General features: G+C 41.2%; 2 protein-coding genes and 1 pseudogene across 2 annotated transcripts; all 3 read right to left on the reverse strand.

Annotated features, from left to right (window-relative positions):
• Positions 1-17,623: 17,623 nt before the first annotated feature.
• On the reverse strand, positions 17,624-19,705 carry LOC21392505 (lysM domain receptor-like kinase 4). The gene has a single exon (XM_010101041.2). It carries the CDS (start codon positions 19,602-19,604, stop codon positions 17,724-17,726), a length of 1,881 nt encoding a protein of 626 aa, XP_010099343.1. The 5' UTR covers positions 19,605-19,705; the 3' UTR covers positions 17,624-17,723.
• A 1,509-nt stretch (positions 19,706-21,214) lies between these two features.
• LOC21392506 lies at positions 21,215-23,100 on the reverse strand (annotated as a pseudogene).
• Positions 23,101-24,135: 1,035 nt separating this feature from the next.
• On the reverse strand, positions 24,136-25,451 carry LOC21392507 (cold-regulated 413 plasma membrane protein 4). The gene is made up of 4 exons (XM_024167549.1): positions 25,160-25,451; positions 24,859-24,969; positions 24,679-24,749; positions 24,136-24,448 (listed from the first exon to the last, which is right to left on the reverse strand). The coding sequence occupies exons 1-4, from the start codon at positions 25,270-25,272 to the stop codon at positions 24,228-24,230; spliced, it is 516 nt and encodes a 171-aa protein (XP_024023317.1). The 5' UTR covers positions 25,273-25,451; the 3' UTR covers positions 24,136-24,227.

Here is a 25,451-nt window from a genome sequence, read left to right on the forward strand (position 1 = left end):
TTTTCCTCTGGAATAAAGGTACCATTTTAACTCGAAAAGAAATTTTTTATTACCAAAAATCAGATTAGCATGTAAAATATATTTTCTTATAATTCTTATGGTAAACATTTCATATACAAGACATATGTATTCATAAATAAATTCTATTTGCAGACACATTATTAGAATATTTTGACCCCCCCGAACCCCCCGGACTCCCCGCAACCCCCGGAACCGCTGGAACCCCCTGAACCCCCGGACTTCCCGGAACCCGGAACCCTGGAACCCCACAACCCCCCCGAGACCCCCAGGACCCCCAAAACCCCCCCAGAAGCCTCGAAACCCCCGGGACCCCCGGAACTCCTGAGACCCCCGGGACCCCCAGGACCCCCGGAACCCCCGGAAATCCTGGGACCCCCGGGACCCACAGAACCCCGGGACCCCAGGGACACCCGGGACCCCCAGAACCCCCGGAACCCGGGGGTCCCGAGCCCGAACCCCCGACTCCTAGGACCCCATTTTTTGCAGGCATGCCTAGAAAAATGTAAGGATCCTATCTGCAAAGTTTCATAATTTTTTGATGTCGTTTTTATTTTATTTTATTTTTCAAAAACAAAAAATAAAGAAAATCATAAAAAATAGAATATCCATCAAAAAATGGTGCCGCTTATTATATTAATTCCTAAAAATCGTATATTAATTTTAGAATGTAAAACATAAATAAAAATGTAAAATTTTGACCCATCCCGGACCCTGGGCGCCCTACTACGCGGGTTGGAGAATTTTTGACAGCGTTTTTTTTTTTTGTTATTTTTTGAGGCCATCTTTTGCAGGCATGCCCAGAAAATTGTAAGGATTGTGTTTGTAAAATTTCATAGTTTTTTGACATCGCTTTTATTTTATTTTTCAAATACAAAAAATAAAGAAAATCATAAAAAATAGAATATTCATCAAAAAATGGTGCCGCTTATTGCATTAATTCTTTAAAATCGTAAATTAATTTTAGAATGCAAAACATAAATAAAAACGTAAATTTTTAACCTATCCTAGACCCTGGCACCCCACTACGTGGGCCGGGGGTTTTACACAACATTTTTTTTTTCCATTTTGAGGCTTTTTTTTTTTGCAAGCATGCCCAGAAAAATGTAAGGATCGTGTCTGCAAAATTTCATAATTTTTTGAGGTCGTTTCTATTTTATTTTATTTTTCAAAAGTGAAAAATAGAGAAAATCATAAAAAATAGAATATTCATAAAAAAATGATGTTGTATGTTGTATTAATTCCCAAAACTCGTATATTAACTTTCGAATACAAAACATAAATAAAAATGTAAATTTTTCACCCATCCCGGCCCCTGGGCGCCCTACTACGCGGGCCGGGGGCTTTTTGACAGCGTTTTACTTTTTTTTTTGTCATTGTTTGAGGCCATTTTTTGTACGCATGCCCAGAAAAATATAAGGATTGTGTCTGTAAACTTTCATGATTTTTTAACTTCATTTTTATTTTATTTTATTTTTCAAAGATGAAAAACAAAGAAAATCGTAAAAAAATAGAATATTCATCAAAAAATAGTGCCGCTTGTTGCATTAATTCCTAAAAATTATATTTTAATTTTGGAATGCAAAACATAAATAAAAATGTAAACTGTTGACCGATCCCGGCCCCTAGGCACCCGATTACGCGGGGTGGGGGCTTTTTGACAGTGTTTTACTTTTTCTTGTCATTTTTTTAGGCCATTTTTTATAGACATGACCATAAAAATGTAAGCATTGCTCTACAAAATTTCATAATTTTTTGATGTCGTGTTTATTTTATTTTATTTTTCAAAGATGAAAATTAAAAAAAAATCATAAAAAATAGAATATTCACCAAAAAATGGTGCCGCTTTTTGTATTAACTCTTAAAAATCATATATTAATTTTAGAACGCAAAAAATAAATAAAAATGTAAATTTTTGACCCATCCTGATCGCTGGGCGCCCCACTACGCGGGCGTGGGCTTTTTGACGAGCTCTTACTTTTTTTTTTGTCATTTTTTACAGGCATGCCTAAGAAAACGTAGGGATCGTGTCTGCAAAATTTCATAATGTTTTGACGTCTTTTTTATTTTATTTTATTTTTCAAAGATGAAAAATAAGAAAAAACATAAAAAATAGAATATTCATCAAATAATGGTGTCGCTTGTTGCATTAATTTCTAAAAATTGTATATTAATTTTACAATACAAAACATAAATATAAATATAAATTTTTGATCCATTCCGGCCCTTGGGCGGCCCACTACGCGGGCCGGAGGATTTTTGACATCGTTTTACTTTTTTTTGCCATTTTTTGAGGCCATTTTTTTGCAGGCATGACTAGAAAAATATAAGGATCATGTCTACAAAATTTCAAAATTTTTTGATGCCGTGTTTCTTTTATTTCATTTTTCAAATACGAAAAATAAGGAAAGTCAGAAAATTTAATATTTATCAAAAAAATGGGGTCACTTGTTGCATTAATTCCTAAAAATCGTATATTAATTTTAAAATATAAAATATAAATAAAAATGTAAATTTTTGACCCATCCCTGCCCCTAGGGGTCCGACTACGCGGGCCGGGGGCTTTTTGACAGCGTTTTATTTTTTTTTATAATTTTTTTACAAGCGGGCGGGAGTCCCGGGTATTCCGGTGGTCCCAGGGGTGTCCAGTGGGTCCCAGGGGTGTCCTGTGGGTCCCGAGGTTGTCCCGGGAGTCCCTGGGGTGCCCCGGGGGTCCCGGGGGGTGGCTTGGGGGTGTCCCGGGGGCCCTGGGGGTGTCCCAGGGGTTCTGGGTTCCGGGGGTGTCCCGGGGGCATCCTATGGGTCCCGGGGGTTCCGGGGGTCCCGGAGGTTCTGGGGGCGTCCTGGGGGTCCCTGGGGTGTCCCGGGGATCCTGGGGGTCCCAGGGGTGTCCCGGGGATCCCGGGGGTTCCGGGGGTGTCCCGGGGGTCCCGGGGGTGTCCCGGGGGTCCCGGGAGTGTCCTGGAGATCCAAGGGGTGTCCCGGGGGTCCCGAGGGTGTCCCGGGGATCCCGAGAGTGTCCTAGGGTCCCGGGGGTGCTGGGGGTCCCGGGGGTGTCCCGGGGTTCCCGGGGGTTTTTGTTTTGTTATTATTATATTAAGTTTGTGATGTTAGTTTCTATATTCAATCAAAATGGGCCATTTGACTTCCGTACAGTCCTGATCGTTGTCACTATATTCTATGGTTTAAAAATTTTATAGTTATGTCCCATATCATACGTGACTTTTGACTTGAATCCAAATTTTTTTTTTCCATCAGCTCATCTCTTTCTCTTGAAGATTCACTTGCAGCCAATGAGTTTTACTCTTTTAGGTAGATCTTTAAGTTTCCAGACTGAGTTGTAGTACATAGACTCCATCTCGAGTTTCATAGATGCTTGTCATTTTTCCTTATCACAATCGTCCATTGTAGCCTTAAAGGTCAATAGGTACATGAGTTTGATTAAGAACAATGATCTTATCTCTTTATATTCTGAAAACTGTTGTCAACTATGGTCCGATTTCTAAAACTACTTTGTGAAATTACAAAAGTGTTATCCTTTGAGATGAAATTACATGCTTATCCATTCTTTCCATACAAATATAATGGAATGTAAACATTAAAGAGTTTTAAGTTTAAGTTTGTACACTTTTAGGGACAAATTATAGAAAAAGGAAAAAGCTCAAGACGTCTGATGAATTTAACTCTATATATATATAAAAAAAAACCCCCACAAACATGGCACAAACCAAAGATTAAGCTCAGAGGAAAAAAAAGATTAAGCTTGATTTTGAGTTTTTCCATGGTGAAAAAAAAAAGAATTTTGTCATTGACCTCTTAAAAGAATCAAATCCAATTTCTCAATAAATTACTTCATTTTTCTCCTCAATCTATAAAAAATTAAAGATCATCAAGCCAAACAAGAACAAAAACATCAACTAAGCACTAACAAACATAAAATGCAAATCACTCAAAAAAGTGATATCAATCCAATAAATAGTTGATTATCAGAGCATTACCCAAAGAAACTGTAAATCACACAAAAAAAGAAAAATGATATCCATCCAAAAAATACATTACTATTAGAGCATTACCCGAAGAAACATACTTTATGAAAAGAAATTGGACTTGTAGTTTGGTTAGTGTTATGGGAGAAAATATGGAGGACACATGGAGGGAGGACAACATGACACGTGGCCTTAACCTCTCCTCGCAAAGTAGAACCCTCGACGTCTGGGACCCCCTTTCCTTCCGTCGTTTAGAGCCCGGGTAAAAAGCCCAACTTAGGGCGTCGGTTTCATCTGACGTCGACAGGTCGTACCATCGACCTTACAACATGGAAGTCCACCGCCAAGAAGAACGATTGGGCTAAACAACACTGACGACGAGGGGAATGCTCCTTGAGGGAAAGCCTGACGTGGCAAGCTGCGTAAGGGATGTCCACAGTCCAGGCATTAAATGCAAACCCCTTAAAACCGCCCCTACGGGGGACAGAAGAGGGTTACAGCTGTGCACAGAGCCGTAATGGGAGACTAATTGGCTGAGTGAACAGTGTGCAAAAAGTGATTAGTGGTTTACGGGCTGGGCCTTGAAAGGCAGACCACTTGAGTGCTTGTTCAGCCTACTGGAGAAAACCCCTCCAATGAAGGAAGCTCGGCTATAAAGGGAGAGAAACCTCATACGGAAAAGAGGTTGATCTTTCCTAAGAAAGAAAGAACGAAAGAGCATATTGTAAATTGTAACAATCTCAAAAAGGAATAACAAACCACAGTGAATGTAGCTCTTCATTTTATAAGAGTGAACCACTATAAATCTTGTGCGTTTTCTTACTTTAAGTATATCTTTCTCATATTGCCTACTACACAAAAAATACCGCAAGTACATCAAACTCCTACACATAATATATATTTAAGCCGGTAATCCGACGGGAAATCCAGAGGTAAACCGGCCTGTTTTTGTTAGTAAAAATCCACCGTCAACAATTGGCGACTCCGCTAGGGACGACACGCGTTTGACCCCCAGCAACAATAACATAGTCAGCAAGCATGCCTCCAAGAAGAAGAATTGACGCCAACAACCAAGGCAGCCAGATGGACGAGACCGCCACTCATCCGGTGAATGATGAGGGGGGGGGGGGGGGGGGGGGGGAGGAGGTTCCACCCCCGGTCAGGAACGAGGTCCCGCCCCCAGACGTGCCGTGGCCGAATCCTGTGCAGATGCAGGCCCAATAGCCATCCTAACCGATCTGGTACGTGGACTAATGACCGTGGTCGATCGCTTGGATGGAAGAAACTCTATGCCACCTTTAGAGGACGCCCCGAGGCCGCTGGGACCTGCCATGGCTGAAAATCCCAACCCTGGTGACCGCCCACATATCTTAGAAGAGGTCGGGGATAGTGATAATCAAAGGGGCCAGCCCAGGCCCCGACCTTCCCAATCCTCCGGCGGCCGTTTAAGGGCCCTCGGACTCTGGGCTCCCGAGGACCGATACTGAAAGGCCGGGGAAACCCCGAGATACTACCCCAGAACCCAGGAAGAAACCCACCGGGAGACTCAGGGTCAGTACAGGCGGGCGGGCAGGCAAGAGGCGGACTCAACGGTCAAAGGGCAGAGGCGTCGAGAGTAGCTGGCTCAGCCATCTCAACAGAGGAGGAGCGCGCCATCATGGAGCGCATGGCCAGCCCGGAGAAAAAACTCACAGGGGACGTAGCAGGCCTAAAAAAGAACATAGGGCGAGTGGCTGAGGTGGTAAACGTCGACATCACACCTAGCCACACACACGACCACCCATTTACCAAAGACATAATGACGCCACCTCTCCCCGACAAATACAGATCACCGTCGATCCCACCAAATGACGGCTGAGGGGATCCCGATGATCATTTAGAAATGTACACGAGACACATGCTCTTACATGGGTATGCCGAGGAAATCATGTGCCGAGCCTTCCGGAACCATTTAACGGACTCTGCCCGAAGATGGTTTCGGACGCTGAGGCCAAATTTTATCTCGAGCTGGGATGAGCTGAAGGAAGCATTTTCCCTCCAATTCATAGGGGTTAAAAAATATGTCCCCCCGAAGCATAACTTGACGACGATATACCAAAAGTCGAACGAGTCATTGAGAGAATGGCTTGCGAGGTATGGGGAAGCTGTCACCGCCACGATGGATATAACAGATAAAGAGGCCTTGATGGGGGCATTATCTAGTATGAAGAAGATTACCCCCTTCAAGAGAGAGTTGAACCGAAAGCCCCCGTCCAGCTACAAAAAATTTCTTGCGCGAGCACAGGGATACATCAACACCGAGGAGGCAGACGCAAACGACCTCGAGCACAGGTCCAACAAGAACAAATGGACCGAACAAGGGTCGACGCCAGCAAAGCAGGATGGGAAGAAATGTTGAGGTGGAGGAAGCGAAGACAAGCAGACAACTGCGACGTCGAACGCCCTGGAAGCCAAGAAGCCAAGGCAGGAGGAGAACCGTAAGCATCGGCTGTTTCAAAGGTACGATTCCTACCACGAATTAACAGTAGGAGTCGAGGAAGTCTACAATCAGGTCGGCCACGGAAATCTGCTGCGCCGCCCAGAGCCAATGAGGACAGATCCTAGCCGAAGAACCAGAAGAAATTCTACAGGTTCCACGGCGATGTCGGCCACCACACCAACGATTGCGCCAACCTCAAGGGTGAAATCGAGAGAGTAATCCGCGAGGGGAAGCTATAGGAATTCAAAGCCGAGTGAAGACCTCAAAATGATGGCCACGGTGGGCAGAATGACGGTCGACGCCGAGAGGAGAACCAACGTCCCGAGGACCGAGAACCTGTCGGCGTCATACGAACTGTCCTCGGCGGCCCCTATATAGGAGGAGACTCAAGGAGATCCCAGAAGGATTACGCCCACGAGGCCAGAGGGGTTTACCAGGAAAGATTCTAGAGTGTCTCCGCTGTAAAAACCCCACGATATAGCAGTGCCGACGTGGCATTTAATGAGGATGACGCCAGCGGAGTTCACTTCTCCCACAACGACGCATTAGTAGTGGAAGCCATAATTGGGAACCACACTGTATGCCGAATCCTGGTAGACAATGGGAGCTCAGTGGACCTCTTTTACTCCGACTGCTTAGAAAAGATGGGGATCCGAAAGGAGCAGTTGGAGAAGACCTCTAGGCCATTGTACGGTGTCACCGGGGACTCCATCATCCCTCAGGGGACTATCCGGTTGCCCATAACTGCCAGAGAAAAACTTCGATAGACCACGATAATGGCCAACTTTGTGGTAATAAAGGGGGGCTCTCAGTACAATGCTGTAATCGGGAGACCGACCCTTCAGGCGTTAAGGGCAATAACCTCCGTCTACCACCAGAAGGTCAAGTTCTCTACCCCAAACGGCGTAGGTGAGATGAAGAGCAACCAGTATGAAGCTAGAGTTGCATATTCCGATGCCCTCCGTGGATATGACCAGCCAAGGCGACAGGAGGCCAGGATGGTCTATCAAAACACTATTGAAGACATAGATCCCAGGATTCAAGAGGAGGTCACCTGGTCCCAACCCATCGAGCAATTGGTGGAAATCTGAATTGATGAAGGTGAGCCAACAAAAGTACTAAAAATGGGCTCAGGCTTAGCCCCCTCACTCAAGATTGAGGAAGAAGACTTCTTCAAAAAGAACTTAGATGTCTTCGCCTGGAACCATGCTGACATGGAAGGGATCGACGCCGAGGTTATGTGTCACTCCCTAAACGTTGACCCCTCATATCCTCCCAAGCGCCAGAAGCGTCGACCAATGAACCCAGAGAGGTATGAGGCGCTGAAAGAGGAGGTCGACAAGTTGATCAACAATGGGTTCATCAGGGAAGCTCATTACCCACGTTGGGTCTCAAACCCCGTTTTGATGGTCAAGCCTAACGGGAGCTGGAGGACATGCGTCGACTTTAGCGATCTCAACAAAGCTTCCCCGAAGGACGGCTTTTCACTCCCTCGAATAGCCCAGATGGTCGACGCCACAGCAGGGCATGAAATACTGAGTTTCATGGATGTCTACTCCGGGTACAACCAGATCCCCATGCATCTAGCCGACGAGGAGCATACATCCTTCATAACTAACATGGGCCTCTATTGCTACAAGGTAATGCCTTTTAGCTTAAAGAATATGGGGGCTACCTACTAAAGGCTCGTAAATAAAATGTTCGCTTAACAACTCGGTAAATCAATGGAAGTCTACGTCAACGACATGCTTGTGAAAAATGCCAGGGCCAACCAACACGTGGACCTCCTGAGTGAAATGTTTGGTGTATTAAGAAAATACCATATGAAACTAAATCCCTAAAAATGCGCCTTTGGAGTTGGATCAGGGAAGTTCCTTGGTTTCATGGTCAGCAACCGGGGGATAGAAGCTAACCCTAAAAAGATTAAAGCCTTGCAGGATATGCGGTCCCCGACTAAACCAAAAGAGGTACAGAGGTTGACAGGATGCGTCGCCGCCTTAAACAGATTTATATCAAAAACAACAGACAAATGCGTCCCCTTCTTCGATGCTTTGAAAGGAAGTAGGCGTTTTGAGTGGACACCACAATGTGAAGAGGCCTTCCAAAAATTAAAGGAGCATTTGGGCAAGCCCCTAGTCCTGTCAAAACCCAACCCCGACGAGGAGCTTAGCCTTTACCTCTCCGTGTCCCAAGACGCCGTAAGCTCGGTGTTAATAAGGGAAAAAGAAAGGGTACAGTTGCCAATTTACTATGTAAGCAAAAGACTCCTCGACGCCGAGTCAAGATATACCGAGATGGAACGCTTGGCCCTTGCCTTGATGGTAGCTTCAAGGAAGCTTCGGCACTATTTCTAATCTCACACAATACGGGTTCTCACAAACCATCCGTTGAGACAAGCGCTACAAAAGCCTGAAATTCTGGTTGACTTCTCAAATGGTTAGTAGAGTTAAGCCAGTTCGACATTAAGTATGTACCAAGAACGACGATTAAGGGCCAAGCGCTGGCCGACTTTCTGGTCGAGTTCTCCCATAGACCGGCTCCCACCGAGCCAGAAGAAGTCGAGAGTACAGAATGGAAGCTCTACATGGATGGAGCGTCGAGCGACAATGGGTCAGGAGCTAGCGTCTTATTGATCAGCCCAGAAGGCCACAAGATCACCTCGGCGGTTCGATTTAAATTCAAAGCGTCGAACAATGAGGCAGAATACGCAGCGCTAATTACAGGGTTGCGATTGGCCAGTCACCTAAAGATTGAGAGGCTCAGCATCTTCAGCGACTCTCAACTGGTCGTCGGTCAAGTGAAAGAAGAATTCCAAGCGCGCGGTGAGAAAATGGGTGCGTACTTGAGGAAAGTAAAGAAAAAACTCGTTAAGTTTAAAAACTACGAGATACTTCAAATACCACGAGCCGAAAACGCAAACGCCGACGCTCTATCAAAGCTTGCATCTTCAAAAGATTCTGACGCACTAGGGGTCGTTCCCATCGAGGAACTGGAGCGGCCGACCATTGAAGAAGTACCTGAGGCACTAATCGTCCAAATAGGTGAAAATTGGATGACCCCACTCATCCAATACCTAATGGATGCACAACTGCCAAACAGTAAAGACAAAGCTAGACGAATCAGGTATAGAGCCGCCAGGTACTTATTGTATGACGGTTTGCTTTACCGATGAGGCTATTCGACGCCACTACAATGGTGCCTGGATGATGATGAAGCCCAGAGGGTCCTCCGAGAAATCCATGAAGGAGTCTGCGGTAATCATACTGGGGGCAGTCTTTAGCTCTTAAGGTTTTGAGGCAAGGATACTACTGGCCCACGCTAAAAAAAGATGCTTTCCAATACGCCCGACGTTGCGATAAGTGCCAAAGGTACGCCACAATTCCTAGAGCACCCCCAGAAAATTTAACCTCCAATCTCAGTCCATGGCCCTTTGCCAAGTGGGGGGTTGACCTAATCGGGCCATTGCACCTGGCACCCGGGGCTTTAAATTTGCCATCATCGCGGTAGATTACTACATAAAGTGGGCTGCTGGCTTGGCTCAGACGGCTGACTGCCGGGGAGCTGGATCCTCAAGGATGCCATTTCTACAGAGATGACGAGACAAAGATATAATCGACGCTTAGATAAACAAAATGCCATTGTAAGAAAGGCGGCAGGAACAAGGGTTTACCTTCGTCGCTCAAATGAAAGTATTCACGGACGGCGTCGAGGTCAGTAGGGTCTGGGAGATTGAGGATTAACCCGGCATTTCGAAGATTGGCCTGGGTCAGGAGGGTGTCAATATGACGAACCTCGGACGGAAACGAGAAGGCCTTCTCAATCCTCGCCAAACTGTTCCCAGAGAACTTCGGTCGGTCCTGATTGACTGAAGGATAAAAAGACTGTCAGCGTAAGAAAGGAGAAAGCAAAGTAAGGTGAAAGAAAGGGAATCAAAGTCTCACCCATGTTCCCAAACGACGCCTGTACCTTCCTTCGGCGAGGCAAGCGGTCGTCGGGATGAAAATTAAAGGGACCGCGTATCATAAAAAACATGGGTTTCCACCCATGTGACGACGAGGGATGCCCAGAATTAGCTTGCCAAATCTGGGCTGAGATCTCCCGTGCCCGCTCAAAAAATACCACCCCTCGCACTTGGCAACATGGCACAGTCTGTACATGAATCTAAACTCATCCAGAGGAAGATCCATGTCAAGCTGCTGGTTCCACAAGATCCAGGCGCCAGCAAAGCAGTACCAGAAATTTGGCGCCAGTTGGGCGGAGGAAATGCCGTAAAAGTGGCAATAATTTTTTACGAAGGGATGAACCGGAAGGTCATCCCTGCATTAACGCCCCTGGTATAGACAGGGAGGAATCCGGTCGGGGGCATACTAGTCCTAAAATGCATGTCTAGGAGGAGGTATTCGAACCACCTCCCGTCGATGCATCATTCCTTCACCGCCCGGATGATGTTCTTATTCCGGACTGTCGACGCCACGGTGTCAGCTGTGTAGGAAGGCCGATCTGGGTCTCCACTTGCAGCAGCCAGCGGGGCATCCACCAGAGAAGCGGTGACCCCACACACACTGCCACCTGTAAAAGGCCTCTTATCGACGTCTTCGTCGATCATTCGGCAGACGCTGTCATAAGTATCGCTACCGTCGTCGCCTGGGCCGGCCATATGTCCCTCGACTTCCCGCAACAGTGAGTCGCAGTCCAATGAGGAAGATGACCATGAGATCTCTGCCACAGAAGGGGAGTCTGGTCGTACAACAGACGGTTCCACTCGATGGGTGTTTTTTGAGGCCATTATTCTGGTAATAAAAAAGACAAGGAGCTACGTCAAAATCCTAAGTCGAGAGGAAGGAAAAATGGCAGTTATTCTAAGCGACGACCATTCTAGACAACGAGTGCTGAAACACCTCAACATAACGCCGACCATTCATATGAAAATGGTGACGACAAATGCTCGTGACAACCAAGGTTCATCAAAACCCAGAAGCCAGACTCGCATTCAACCAGGAAGCAGGAAAAACTACCCTATATAGGTCGAATAAAGCATAAAAAGCTACTGACCTCTGTATTTTGCAGATCAACACCTATGATTCACTGGGAAAGCCAGTAAAATCATCATGCAACGCAAATAAGCAACGAATAAAAATCTTACCGTTAAGTTGGAGTCTGGACGGAGTTTTGAAACCGAGTAGCTTCACGATGCGCCAAAGGAAGCAGGGAGCACAAGTTGGAGATTCACAGGGAGAGATTCAGGCAGAGTAACGGCGGTTCTAAGGAATTTATCTGGAGAGAATGACTTCGGTTTAGAGGATATTTATAGAAAAATAGGCCTTCGACCCCTGACCGTCGGATGAGGCTTGTGGAGATCCAACGGAAAGGGTAATTTTCCCAGATCGAACGACAGCAAAACAAAGGCGGGAAAATGAAGGGGCGCGATACAAGGGCTCACATACGTCCTTTCGAAATAAAGCCTCACGTCAGCATGGGGAAGTGACCGACGCGACGGTTGAGTTCCTCAAGAAAATCTGAAGTATCCAGACCATCATTGCGGGCGAAGGCTCAGGACCGGTTTCTCACACCTAAAGCACGGAAGGATGACCGAACCTAAGCTTGAGGCTGTCTAAAAGAAACCATCGACCTGGGGGGTAGCTGTTATGGGGGAAAATATGGAGGACACGTGGAGGGAGGACAACATGACACGTGGCCTTAACCTCTCCTCGCAAAGCAGAACCCTCGACGTCTGGGACCCCCTTCCCTTCCGTCGTTTAGAGCCCGGGAAGAAAGCCCAACTTAGGGCGTCGGTTTCATCTGACGTCGACAGGTTGTGCCGTTGACCTTACAACATGGAAGTCCACCGCCAAGAAGAACGATTGGGCTAAACAACACTGACGACGAGGGGAATGCTCCTTGAGGGAAAGCCTGACGTGGCAAGCTGCGTAAGGGATGTCCACAGTACAGGCATTAAATGCAAACCCTTAAAACCGCCCCTACGAGGGACAGAAGAGGGTTACAGCTGTACACAGAGCCGTAATGGGAGACTAATTGGCTGAGTGAACAGTGCGCAAAATGTGATTAGTGGGCTACGGGCTGGGCCTAGAAAGGCAGACCACTTGAGTGCTTGTTCAGCCTACCGGAGAAAACCCCTCCAACGAAGGAAGCTCGGCTATAAAGGGAGAGAAACCTCATACGGAAAGGAGGTTGATCTTTTCTAAGAAAGAAAGAACGAAAGAGCATATTGTAAATTGTAACAATCTAAAAAAGGAATAACAAACCACAGTGGATGTAGCTCTTCATTTTATAAGAGTGAACCACTATAAATCTTGTGTGTTTTTCTACTTTAAGTATATCTTTCTCATATTGCCTACTACACAAAAAATACCGCAAGCACATCAAACTCCTACACATAATCTATATTTAAGCCGGTAATCCGACGGGAACCCAGAGGTAAACCGGCCTGTTTTTGTTGGCGAAAATCCACCGTCAACAGTTAGCATTAATGAATGTATAATTAATAGTAACTTCAACAAATGATTTCCAGCCCCCCCAAAAAAAAAAATCTTGACCAAATGATGGAAGGGAGACACAAATGGAATCAAAGACTTTAAGGTAGAATTTTTTGTTGAGCCTTGTTTGGAGCATCAGAAGAAAATATAAATGAAAAGAAAGCAACTCTTTGATGATGAATCGCAAGAACTTCACTCAACTTCTCTAAAGGAGCGGTTTTTTTTTTTCCTCAGTATTTTGCTTCGCAATTCAGTGCCTAGATTGAATCTAAGAAAATTATTCAGTATAAAAAAATGTTTAATATTCAAGAAGTAAACACATTTGAGATTATGGGTTAAATCGCTAATTCAATTTTAATTCGAGTTGATATTTAATTTTATGTGCGAGTTTTTTATTGTAGTAAAAAAATTTGATGTTATTGTTTTTGAGAATTTTTTACTGTAACAAAACTCAAATTTTAAATTCGAATCAATAAAAAGAAACGGAGCCTATATAACTTCATTAAGACAATAATATCTGACATTTTTTTTCCTTTCATTTTATTTTTTTTATTTTCCTCCAAATTCAGGACCCCCAAACAAGAAGCAGAGAATAACAAAGAAGAAAACCCAGATCGATGGAGAAGGAAATCCAGATCGACGAAAGAGAACAACAGAGTCTCACGATGACGAAGATCGAAGAGGGATACAATAGGGCTGGTGTTGGGTTGTGAAGCGGTTCTAGTTTCAAATTGATTGAGCGCGGGAGTTAGGCTTTCCTAGCAAGCAAATTGGTACGGCTTGAGGTCTTCATTGACAACAAATAAGAAAACCCAGATATGATGATCGGTGAGGCCGGTGTGGGTCGGCTCTTCTTCTTCTCTAATTTTTGAGGTCTGCAGATTGTCCCCTACTCCTTCCCCACCACCTTTGGAACCGCCCCTTTTTCCGCCGCCGTCAAATACCGCCCGGACCTACCCCACTTTCTTTGCCGTCACAGACAGTAAACTTGACCAGAAAATTTGGTTTCCAAACGACACTCGTTTCATCTTCATGAATAATAACATTTTAGTTAATATAATAATCACAAAAAGAATCCCTTCTATTGCTTATTTTGACTTTTTGTCAGACTACAATAGGTGCCCCTAACATCTATCGCCCAAACATTAAAAAATAGCTTTTTTTCTTGACCGTTGAAATAGTAATCCAACGGTTATGATTAATGTGCCGACTAGATAGGTATTTTTAAGGTATGGATGAGAGACCATTCATATATATATATATAATATAATATAATATAATATAATATAACAGGCTCGTTTTCTAGTAATAATGTTTATCATCTGCATGTGGTTCCCAAAATGGCAATTTCGAGAGCCAATAAGTACTTGACAAGTAAGTTGCAGAATGCAATTCCCACTCTTTCTCATATAGTGGGGAATGGGGATGATACTGTCTCGTTCGTTTCGCTGATTCGAGTTTAGAATTTGAGTTGAAATGTGATTGTATGTGAGAACTTTTTACTGTAGCAAAAAAGTTAGATGTGATTGTTTGTGAGAACTTTTTACTGTAGCAAAACTCAAATTCTAAACTCGAATAAGCGAAACGAACGCCATCTTGTATTTTGTCAAATACTATTTATGTCTTTTTTTATTATATAAATACTCAAAACACTCTGTTCTTTTCATAAAAACATATTAAGAAAACCCCTACAGTAATTAAATTTTTATATTGATTGAGAAGAGTAGTGGTGACATTTTTAAAAATTTAATTGCTTCAGAAGTATTTTTGGTCTGTTTTTATAAACACGGGAGTGTATTTTAAACATTTGCATAATAAAAATGATTAAAACGGTATTTTGACAAAATTCACATAGTATTTTGAGTATTTTCTCTTTTTATATAGACATCCAAATATAGCTTGGCTCCAACATTTTTAGATTGGATTTCTCGCGGTTACATACTTTCCCAACAGTAGTTATGGTAACTTAGACTTGAAATTTTCAAGTTACTGTAATGTGTCCCATTTTAAAAAGCGCCCCATTAAATATTTAAATTTAATTCAAGTCCTACACCCTTAATTAGTTGCGGGTTATTGGTATCATAAGTTCCTGAACTTTTAATATTGTGGTTTTTTTTGTAACAAATTTAAATTTTTTTCCTGGAAAGAACAACCTCCTAATATTAATTATCTTTTAACTATTTATTGACAAAAAAATTAAAAAAAAAATTCGGAAAAGAAAAGAAAAAAAAGTCATAAATAATCTACCCCTACTATAATAGCTAGTTGGGAAAGAAAATTCTGAAAAGAAAAGAAAAAAAAAAGTCATAAATAATTAACCACTGCTATAATAGCCAGTAGTACTAGAATCCAATAAAATATCACTTGGTTGTAGACAAATTATTGTATCTAACACATAAAAAGAGCCAAAAATTCTTGTAATAGTATTTTTTTTTTTGAACTGTCACGTGGCAATCTCTCTTCTATTATTTTTTTTAAAACTTTTTTACTCTTTTTTTTTTTTACTAGTTAAAGGCATGCACCCATGCGTGCATTCCTCGTAAATTTTTTAAACGAAAATTTAAAATTTCTTCTAAAATTTAGTTTTACCTATTTTCTATCATCCTAATAATTGAGTTTAGCAAAAAAAAGAAAAATTAATAGAGCACATTTTAAAAGGTCAAAAGTATTTAATGGATAAAATTTAGAAAGTAAATTATTATGGATACATATAAAAAAGTATTTGAAAAGTTTATATGAGAAAAACGTTTAAGCGGTAAGACATCCGAGAAGACAAAAATATTGACTATAAGAAAAAATATGTTTAAGTTATCGCAAATATGAAAAAATTTAATTTCATAAAAGCAGTTTTAAGAAAAAAGTTTAATAAGGTCATTTGAATACATAAGATTTATAAATAAACAAAAAAGTAAAAGGATTGCAATGCATATTTCAATCATAAATGTAATTTGCTTAAATGTGTACATGGGGGAGAAAGTGTGAATATATGTTGTAAAGATAATATATACAAAATAGATTAAAGATGTTAAAAGAAGAATTATTATCGGTGCCTCTAAACTTTAAAGTCATTTTTAATTTGCCTCCAGAATTTTAAAAACTCTCACTTTGTCCTTGAACTTTGAATTGTTCTCACTTAACCCTCTATGTTATAATTATTGGTAAAAATAGATAAAAGAAAGAGAGTAATACAGTCATATAATTTTTCCGTTTCAATTTATGTCAAAAACAAATATAGAAAAACTACATGGCCATATTTAACTCCCTATTTTTCTGTTTGATTTTAACAAAAATTCTTATAAAAGGGATTAAATAGGACAAATTTAAAAATTAAGGGGACAAAGTGAGAATTTTAAAAATTTAAAGGCAAAAATGAGAATGATTTCAAAGTTGAAGGGGCACCTGTGGGATCCTCAAGGAAAAGTTGAAAAAAAAAAAAAAGAATAAGTAAAAGTAGGAAAAACCGAAAAAAGAAGTTGATACTTTCAAACGAAAGATGGTGTACTAAAAGGATCTTTGTTTCAATAGAAAAAAAAAGTATAGATACATTTGGAAAAGCTATCTTAATATAAGCCATCAATAAAAATAAAAAAAAAAAGTATTTTGAAAATGAAAATTTTTTTATAGTTTACTTACTGAGCTGTCGCTCATATAGTTCTTGTGATGTTGGTAAGCCCTATAATTGAAGTTCTGGTTCCCTAAGCAAGAAAGGTTCAAGGTCCCATGACAAGTTTAGATATATTAAGATTTGAAATTTATAATTCTAAGAATTTTGTTCGAGGATTGTTTTTGTAGTATAAATTATTTTTCCCTTACGCAATATTATTTTATTCTAGTTGTCGAATTAATGGGTTTCAATCTGCTAACTTAAGAGGGGCGTTACAGATGATTTGGTGTTTTGATGATCCTTACCTTATTGACTAAACCTTTTGTATTTATTTATTACAAGCAAAAAAAGAAATCCATATTTTTAATCGTTTTTCATTGTTGCCCTTCCAATAGATATTGATGGTATCGGTGAATCTATTTCTCGATCTCTATTGTAGGAAAATAATATTATTTATAATGCTTATTCGTACTTCTGGTTTGCATTTTACCCAATCTGAGAAGCGTTTTTTTATTGATGAATGGCTATATTAAGGTGGTTATTATGAGCTAATTGTTCCTATTCTCCAATAAAGATGTTGACCTACTTCCACATCTGATATATCATATAACTATTTTAGTGTGTTGATGAAACATAATAAAACGTTCATAATACCTCCGAAAGAAATAAAACTCTAAAAAGAATTATTTTAATTCTATTTTATTTTATTTTTTCCTTAAAAAAATTAAGACGGGTTACAAACTATATAGGTGTTTTTGAAGATATATACTAGTCAAATACCATTCAAGAACCACTTTTAGATCAATTTATTAGAAAATGCGAAAGACTGTTTAGAAACTAAAGGTACAAATTTGGGTGGGCAAACAGGCCAGTATGAAACGTCCTACTACTAGCCCAGTCTTGATCTCGACCCAGTCGCTTTAGTGTATGGGCTAGCCGGACTTGAACTCCGAATGAATACGATAATTTAGACACAAAAAGATATTCAGTCTGACAATCTTTTTTTTTTTAGAAATTGTGTCGATGAGAACACATGAAAAAAATTTTTGAAAATGAAAAAGAACATAGATAGCAGTATATCACAACATATGTGTACAAACAGTGTGTAGATGAGGAGAACAGATGAAAGACCACTAAAATTGCTATCTAGTGACGCTATTTGACAATTCCCAAGCGACAGAATTGCTCAAGGTTCTTGAAAGAAACTGCACAATCTCATACATATGTGGCCGAGCTTCCGGATTTTCCTCTAAGCAACTTTCAATAATCTTGACCACAAAATTCACTAGTTCAGAGGGATAATTCTCTCCCATTGAAGGGTCCACAAAGTCCCTCAAATTCTCTTGTCCTTCATCTTTAGCAACAACACTTAATACATCGGATAAGCGCTTATTTTTATCATACAAAACACCAACATCTTTCCCAGTGAGCATTTCAAGCAACAGAACCCCAAATGCATAGACATCAAGCTTTGGGGAGACCAACCCATTTTCCAAGTACTCAGGGGCCATGTAACCAATAGTCCCAACAATATGCTTTGTCAAAGAAAACTGACCTTCTTGCCCTTGTGTCGATCTCGCTAGAGCGAAATTCGCAATCTTAGCCCTGAAATCGCTGTCGAGAAGGATGTTACTGCTCTTTAAGTCCTTGTGAACATGAGAAGGATTGGTGAAGCTGTGAAGATAATTCAGCCCTGTGGCCACATCTAATGCAATCTGAATTCTCTGTGTCCAACTTAAATACTTCTCATGATTGAAGATCCAGTCACTTAAGGGTCCATTTGAAGCATACTCATAAACAAGATACCAATACCCCTCGTTGAAACAAACTCCTGAGAGGCGAATAATATTAGAATGGTTGATCTTCTGCAATAGATTTATCTCTTTGGAGATGTCTCCGTCCATCTTATTTATTGCTGCCGAATCGCCATTAATCGTGCCGCGATAAACATTTCCATTGATCCAACAACTAGGACTGAAATCATTTGTGGCAACTTGTAGTTCCTTAAAACTGTAAACTTTCAGTGATTGAGCTATATCGGATATATTTTCCAAGAGATCTTGGGATTCTTCCACGCTTTTCTCCACTGGCTTCTCGCGCGCCTCAAAGCTCAAGCTCTCCGAGACAAGAATCGGGTCACTCTTCTTCCTGCTTTCCTTCAAGACTCTGCAGTAGACAATGATGCCTAGGACAAAAAGAAAGGCAGTTCCTCCAAGGGCACCAAGAAGGGCATAAAGCCAAGTTTTGGAGCTCTCATTAGAGGTCGGGGCCGAAGTTGGGGGCGGCGGTGGCGGTGGCGGTGGCGGCGGCGGAGTCGGTGGCTGTGTGGTTTGAGAACTTGGTGGATTTTCAAGAGGGATCAAAAGTGTGGTGGACGGATAGATAGTGCTATCAGAGGCAGAGAGTCTATTTGCTTCAGAAACAGAATTACTATCTACACCAAATCTCCGGCTTATAATTGCAAGAGTCTCACCCTTCTGGACTAAATAGCTCAAAAGATAGTTGACCCCAAAATCACTTTGGTTCCTTGTGGGACAAGCACATCTAAGAGGAACCCTAATTATTTGATTAACAGCAATATTCTTTTCAGAGGGATTAACACTTTGATTAGAAAGAGCCTGGCAAGTAGAGAGGCCTTGGAAAGTGTTATTAGCAATAGTGAGATATGTGTCACCACGCTTAACCGTGTAAGGCTTGTTTGATTGATAAAACTGACCTGAACATGAGCAGTTGACTAGAATTATGGCCAAATCTGAGCTGATCCAAGAGATCGCAGAAGGGTCGGCGGAGAATAGATCGGAGATTGCGGAAACAGTGTTGTAAGGAGGCGTTGATCTGAAAGTGAGGTAAGTTTGGCAACTTCTGTTTAGGCCATTGCAGAAGTAGCCAAGACCGGAAGATGAATTATGCTGGTTGGAACAATCTGTTGTGGTAATGCCCACGTAAGGCTGCTGGGCAATACTGATAGAGAAGCAACAGAAGAGGAAGAGAATGGGAAGAGATTGGGAAGAGAGGAAACTCATTTTTGGGTTGGTTGTGAATTTGGAACTACGAAAGCATTTGGGTTAACAAATGGTGTGGTCGTTCTTGGAAGAAGCTTAACAGAGAGGGATGAGGAGGATTGGTCGTCTGACCATGTCTAGTTGTCTTTGGTTCAACAACCTCCCGTTATTCAACTGGTTGACTTTTCAAATGGAGGAATCAAACTTTACGGTTTATAATTGGTTCATGCTGTGGGCAAATGTGACTTTTTCTTTAGAGCCACGTAGAGATGCAACTATTGGCCGGGCTCTCCTAGGCCGGTTCAGGCCCATCCTAATATAGTGATGAGTTAGGCTGGCATGATTTGTCATTGTTCAAGACACGGCTCAGCCCATAAATATTAGTGAGTTGAGCTGAGTCAACATATACTGATTTATGGGCCGGCCTGGCACGGTCCATGAAAAATTATGGGCCAGGCCAGGCTTGGGCCGGGCCGGGTCAGTCCGTTTAGGCCCATGATGGCCGGCCCATCCCGGGCCATCTAGGCCCATAAAGGGCCGGCCCAGCTCAGCACATCTAGGCCCATAATATCTTCATTTTTTTCTTTTTTTTAGTAATTTTGTCAACATTTTATATATAATTATCTTGATTGTATTATTTTTTTCTTATCAAGGTTTTGTTCCACTAGATTTTCCTTAAAAAAGTTTTTATTTAATGAGGTAATCGTAAATAAAATATCAATTTTCATATTTCCATTAACTATTTAAACTTATATATTTATTAACTTGTTTAAAAATTAAAAATTAAAAAAATTAAAAATTACATGCTTAAGTGGGCTGGCCTATCTTAACCCATGATGGGCCTTGAGAGGGCCAGCCCATAGCACGGCCCAACCTGGTCCACATAAAATTAGCCCGTAGTGTGGGCTGGGCCAAGGTCATTCTTATATGGGCCGGTCCCGATTTCGTGGGGCCCGCGTGGGCCTAAGGAGAACTGGCCGGGCTGGACCGAGCCGGCCTATTTTTGCATCTCTAGATCCATGCCATGCTATGAAGCGCAGATAGTGCTCGGCTCACCATAATCTAATAATAGATTCGGACTATTTGTAGTTTATTTTTGTGGGTATTATTGGAGAAAGTCTTTTTTTTTTTCCCCCCAGTTTAGGGAAAAACTTCTACATTTTTGGCCTTTCCAAGCGTTCTTTTTGCTAGTGAGACAATGATGATTGATCCAAATACGTTTATCTACACTGCTAATCAATTCAAACCATAATTCTCTAAGATGCCTCGAGTTGAGGAATTGATCACTAGTTTGTTTTTTTGTTTTTTTTTTCCATAAATTTTTATGTTTTTATCCTTTTACAGAACATTAAATATTTCTTATGTTACATTTTTTTTTTCCTTTTTTCCCTAGAAAATATTGGATACGATTTTATATTTTTACAAAACTCTTCTTCTCAAGCCCTTTATGCTTGAACTTGCATTTTTGTTTCTCGAAGAATTTCCTATAGATATTGATAAAAATAGAGAGAAGAACATTACAAAGAAGGAGGCAAAGTAACAAACTGACAAAATGCAAATAGAGATTAAGAACTCAAATGACAAATGCTATCAGTTATTCTATCATAAAATGTTCTAAGTGTACGTACTAGCTAATAAATTCGGTTGTTTGAGAATTCCCAGATCAGTTGACTGCTCAAGGTTCTTGAGAGAAACTGCACTATTTCATCCATTGGTGGTCGAACTTGAGGCTTTTTCTTCAAGCAACTATCAACAATTTTGACCAACAAATTAGCAAGTTCAGCAGGATATTTTCCTCCCATTGAAGGATCCATAAAGTTCCTCAAACTATCTTGTCCATCATCACTAAGAACACCACTCAATGTATCGGTTAAGTGCTTATTCTCCTCATTGTATAACTCAGAAACATCTTTCCCAGTGAGCATCTCAAGCAACAGAACCCCAAATGCATACTGGAGACCAACCCGCTTTCCAAGTACTCAGGGGCCAAGTAACCAACACTTCCAACAATGTGTTTTGTCAAAGAAAACTGACCTTCTCGCGCTTGTGTTGATTGCGCTAGACCGAAATTCGCAATCTTAGCCCTGAAATTGCTGTCGAGAAGGATGTTACTGCTCTTTATGTCCTTATGAACATGACAAGGATTGGTGAAGCTATGCAGATATGTCAGCCCTGTGGCAACATCTAATGCAATCTGAATCCTCTGTGTCCAAGTTAAAGACCTCCCGTCATTGTTGTCGTTATAGATCCAGTCGCTTAAGGATCCATTGGAAGCATATTCATAAACAAGATACCAATGACCCTCGTTGAAACAAACTCCAGAGAGACGAATAACATTCGGATGGTTGATCTTCTGCAATAGATTTATCTCTTTGGAGATATCTCCATCCATCTTCTTGATAGCTGCCAAATCCCCATTAAATGTGCCGCGGTAGACAGATCGTTTGATCCAACAACTACGACTGAAGTCATTTGTGGCCACCTTAAGTTCTTCAAAACTGTAAACTTTGAGGGACTGAGCTATATCAGATATATGCTCCAAGAAGTCATGGGATTCTTTCTCAATTTTCTTGCGTGCCGCGGAGGTTCTTGGGATGGGAACTGGAACTGATTTCTTCCTGTATTTGTGGAAGACTCTGCAGAAGATAATGGTGCCTAAGACCAAGAGAAAAGCACTTCCTCCAACAGCACCAAGAAGAGCATAAAGCCATGTTTTCTTTGAGGCCTTATTAGAGGAAGAGGTGGGCAGCAATGCACTAGGAGGTGGCAGAGATGGCGGTGGCTCTATGGTCAGAGAACTCGACGGTGGGTTTTGAAGAGGAACCAAAAGAGTGGTAAACGGATAAATGGTGTCGTCTAGCTCAGAAAGTTGATTTGCTTTCAGAAACAAACCATTGTCTATGCCAAACCTTTCACTAATTATTGAAACATCATCATCTACATCGGCTAAGTAGCTCATTAGATACTTGACGTGCATATCAATTTGGTTCTTTGTGGGACAAGCACATCTAAGAGGAACAATGATGGTTTGGCTGGGAATTAGTTCCTTGGGAGGGGGATTACCACTTTGGTTCCCAAGAGCTTGGCAGGTTGTGAGGCCTTGGAAGGTGTTATTAGCAATACTGAGATATATGTCATCTTCATCAATAACGTAAGACGTGTTTGATTGATAGTACTCACCGGGACATGAGCAGTTGACCGGAACTATCACCAACTTGTTCATGTCAAACGTTGCAGCCTTCGGAACCGAATTGATTTTGGAGATCTCGGACGGGTCAGCAGCCAGTAGATTAGAGATGGAAGTAATGTTGTTGTAAGGAGGGACAGATCTGAAAGTGAGGTAAGTATGGCAACTTTTGCTGACCCCATTGCAAAAGTAGCCAAGAGCAGAACTTTCGTTATGCTTGTTGGGACAATCTGTTGTGGTCTCTCTTACATAAGGCTGTTGTGCAACAGTAAAAGAGAAAAGGCTCAAAATGAAGAGAATAAAGACGAATATGGATGAGAGGAAATCCATTTTGCTTAGAAGATCTTGAAGGGAATTCGCATAGCAGAAGGGGTTGTCATTTATAAAGTAAAAATTCCCAACTAGTGTAGAGACTAAACGTTTATAAGACGTTAACATTATGGGAATTCCAATGGTGTGATGAATTATTGGACGAAGCACTAACAGAGTGGGGTGAAGACGATTGGTTGGTTCATGGTTCGCCGTATCTTGTTGAATTTGGTAGACTTCCATGAAATGAGTAGACGTTTTTAGTCTCTCCCCCCTCTCTCTCTCTCTCTCTCTCTCACATACAAATTTGGTTCTTGTGTGCTACTGTAATTTCATAATTCTGAACATAAGTTTTTGTTCAATGCAAAACTTTACACCATTGTTATTTGGCATATATATTATCATTGCCCGAGCATTGATCTTTTACACGCCTCAAGAACTCCTTTCCAATTGCATTTTCTTATTCCTTTTCTGTACTGAAACAAGTATATCAGTTATGTCAATCCATGAGGCTCTCAAATACAAAATGTCAAGATCCCTCACCAAAGGGATTCCACACAAACTTTCAATGGCGTTTGAGACGCGCTTCGGAGTCTTCATGGTGACATAGGGCCAATTGAAAGGACTTGTTGTGACCTTCAAAGGACCCCCCACAAGGGCAACAACTAAGGAAGTGCTTCCTATTCCAAAAGAAAAGGTACAAGCAATAAGGTTCACAGCAAAACAGCTTACTAGAAGTAAACATCTATAATGGACAATTTCATGTCTCAAATTTTCTTCGACTTGACGGACCGCACTCCAATGTGTGGGCCAAGGATCTTCCGTTCCAGCAAGATAACCTTCCATTGCTGAAAAGAACGGGCAAGTCTATCTTGGACAAAATGAGCCTAATCCGAGGAAGTAAAAAACAATGCAGTCTATTTTTTCTACAGTACAACTTTGTGGAAATCATGAATGGCTCAAAACTTGTTATCCTCAAATCTTTATTTTATTTGGGAAAACTACAGTAATTGACATTGCCAGAAGCAGAGAAAGATGTTAACAAAATTTATACTTACTCAGCATTATGATCACCTTCAGCACAAGCAAAATCAAATGATTCATTCATTAGCAAAACATCAATGTCCATTCTAATTGAACTCATTATTCTAGAATAGCGTTATTGTAAACAAGATTAGAGCTACTATACAAAGAAAATACCAAAAGCAATTATAATTGAATTGGAATTCATCATCTGCTGTCATAATCCGGAGCTTCGTTAGCACAAGAAAAACTCCGATTGTGAGACAAAAGATGCAGCCTGCGGAGCTACCTCGCAGTCCCTTGGCGATCCAATCAGGTGTGATGACGAAAAGGATAAAACGCGAAACTGCACATACGGTTAACACAAATACATTTGAGCAAACAATCTACAAGTGACATTCAAATTTAGTATTGCACAAATAAGAAAATAATAAAAGTAAGAGAGATATAACCAAAGCTTTTATCGCATTTCATTCAAATGTTATGTTTCGTTTGTGTTTTCATAAATGTCGTACTTTTAATTTTGATAAAACACAATTTTGGTTTTTTATCATATGGTTAAGAAGATATATAAACCTGGAAAATCTTCTGGAGAGAAGAGGTGTGCTGAAACAGCAAAAAATGAAATCCAATATCCAAACGATCCTCTGCGTAATTAGATTAATTAGTACGCGAATTGGTGGAGTATTGGAAAAATAATAAAAAATAAAAATAAAAAACATAACCAAGATGAACATAACAAGAATAGGCCAGCACCTAACAATATTGAATAGAAAGTTTGGGAAACTTGTGAAGAGAAAAAATACTAAAAGATTAGTTTGCATAGACGATCTGTGCGGGCCTGTTCGGTTTAGAATCAACAATAATCTGCAAATACAATTCACATACAAATCAACTAAATCAGCAATATATATATGTATATATATTCACAGTCACAGAGGAATAACATACTCAAGATTAAAATGCAAATGAAATTGGGATAAAGAGTGAAAAGAAGAAGAAGAGAAATCACAATTGTGGAGAGTAAAAAGAGTGAAAGTGGAATAGAGTGACTGACAAGGCAAAGAAGGTTCCGCCCCATTGGAAGCGGGCGCCAGACTTGGGGGCGGCGCTGAATACTACTGCTTCTGCAAATCCAATGTTTTCGGACACAAAATCAGTGAACCCCATTTTCTTTCAAATTCCCAATCCCTAATTTATTTCTCTGCTTCACCTAATTTCCCCATCATTTTCTTCGTCAAGACTCAAGATATTAAATATGCTTTTTCTTCTTCTTTTCTTTTTTCTTTTTTTCTTTTCTCTTTTGATTCTGTAGTATACAATTTTTCGCTAGACCTTCATTGACTTGC

The sequence above is a fragment of the Morus notabilis genome, unplaced genomic scaffold (genome assembly GCF_000414095.1).
Source record: "Morus notabilis unplaced genomic scaffold, ASM41409v2 Scaffold452, whole genome shotgun sequence".
NCBI classification, from domain to species: Eukaryota; Viridiplantae; Streptophyta; class Magnoliopsida; order Rosales; family Moraceae; genus Morus; species Morus notabilis.

Excerpts from the sequence above, each read along its gene's own strand:
- LOC21392505 (XM_010101041.2), bottom strand. The coding sequence starts at position 19,604 with ATGAGTTTCCTCTCTTCCCAATCTCTTCCCATTCTCTTCCTCTTCTGT.
- LOC21392507 (XM_024167549.1), bottom strand. The coding sequence starts at position 25,272 with ATGGGGTTCACTGATTTTGTGTCCGAAAACATTGGATTTGCAGAAGCA. Across the intron at positions 24,750-24,858 it reads TTTCTATTCAATATTGTTAG|AGGATCGTTTGGATATTGGA; the intron begins GTGCTGGCCTAT and ends CTAATTACGCAG. Across the intron at positions 24,449-24,678 it reads CTCTCCAGAAGATTTTCCAG|TTTCGCGTTTTATCCTTTTC; the intron begins GTTTATATATCT and ends CCGTATGTGCAG.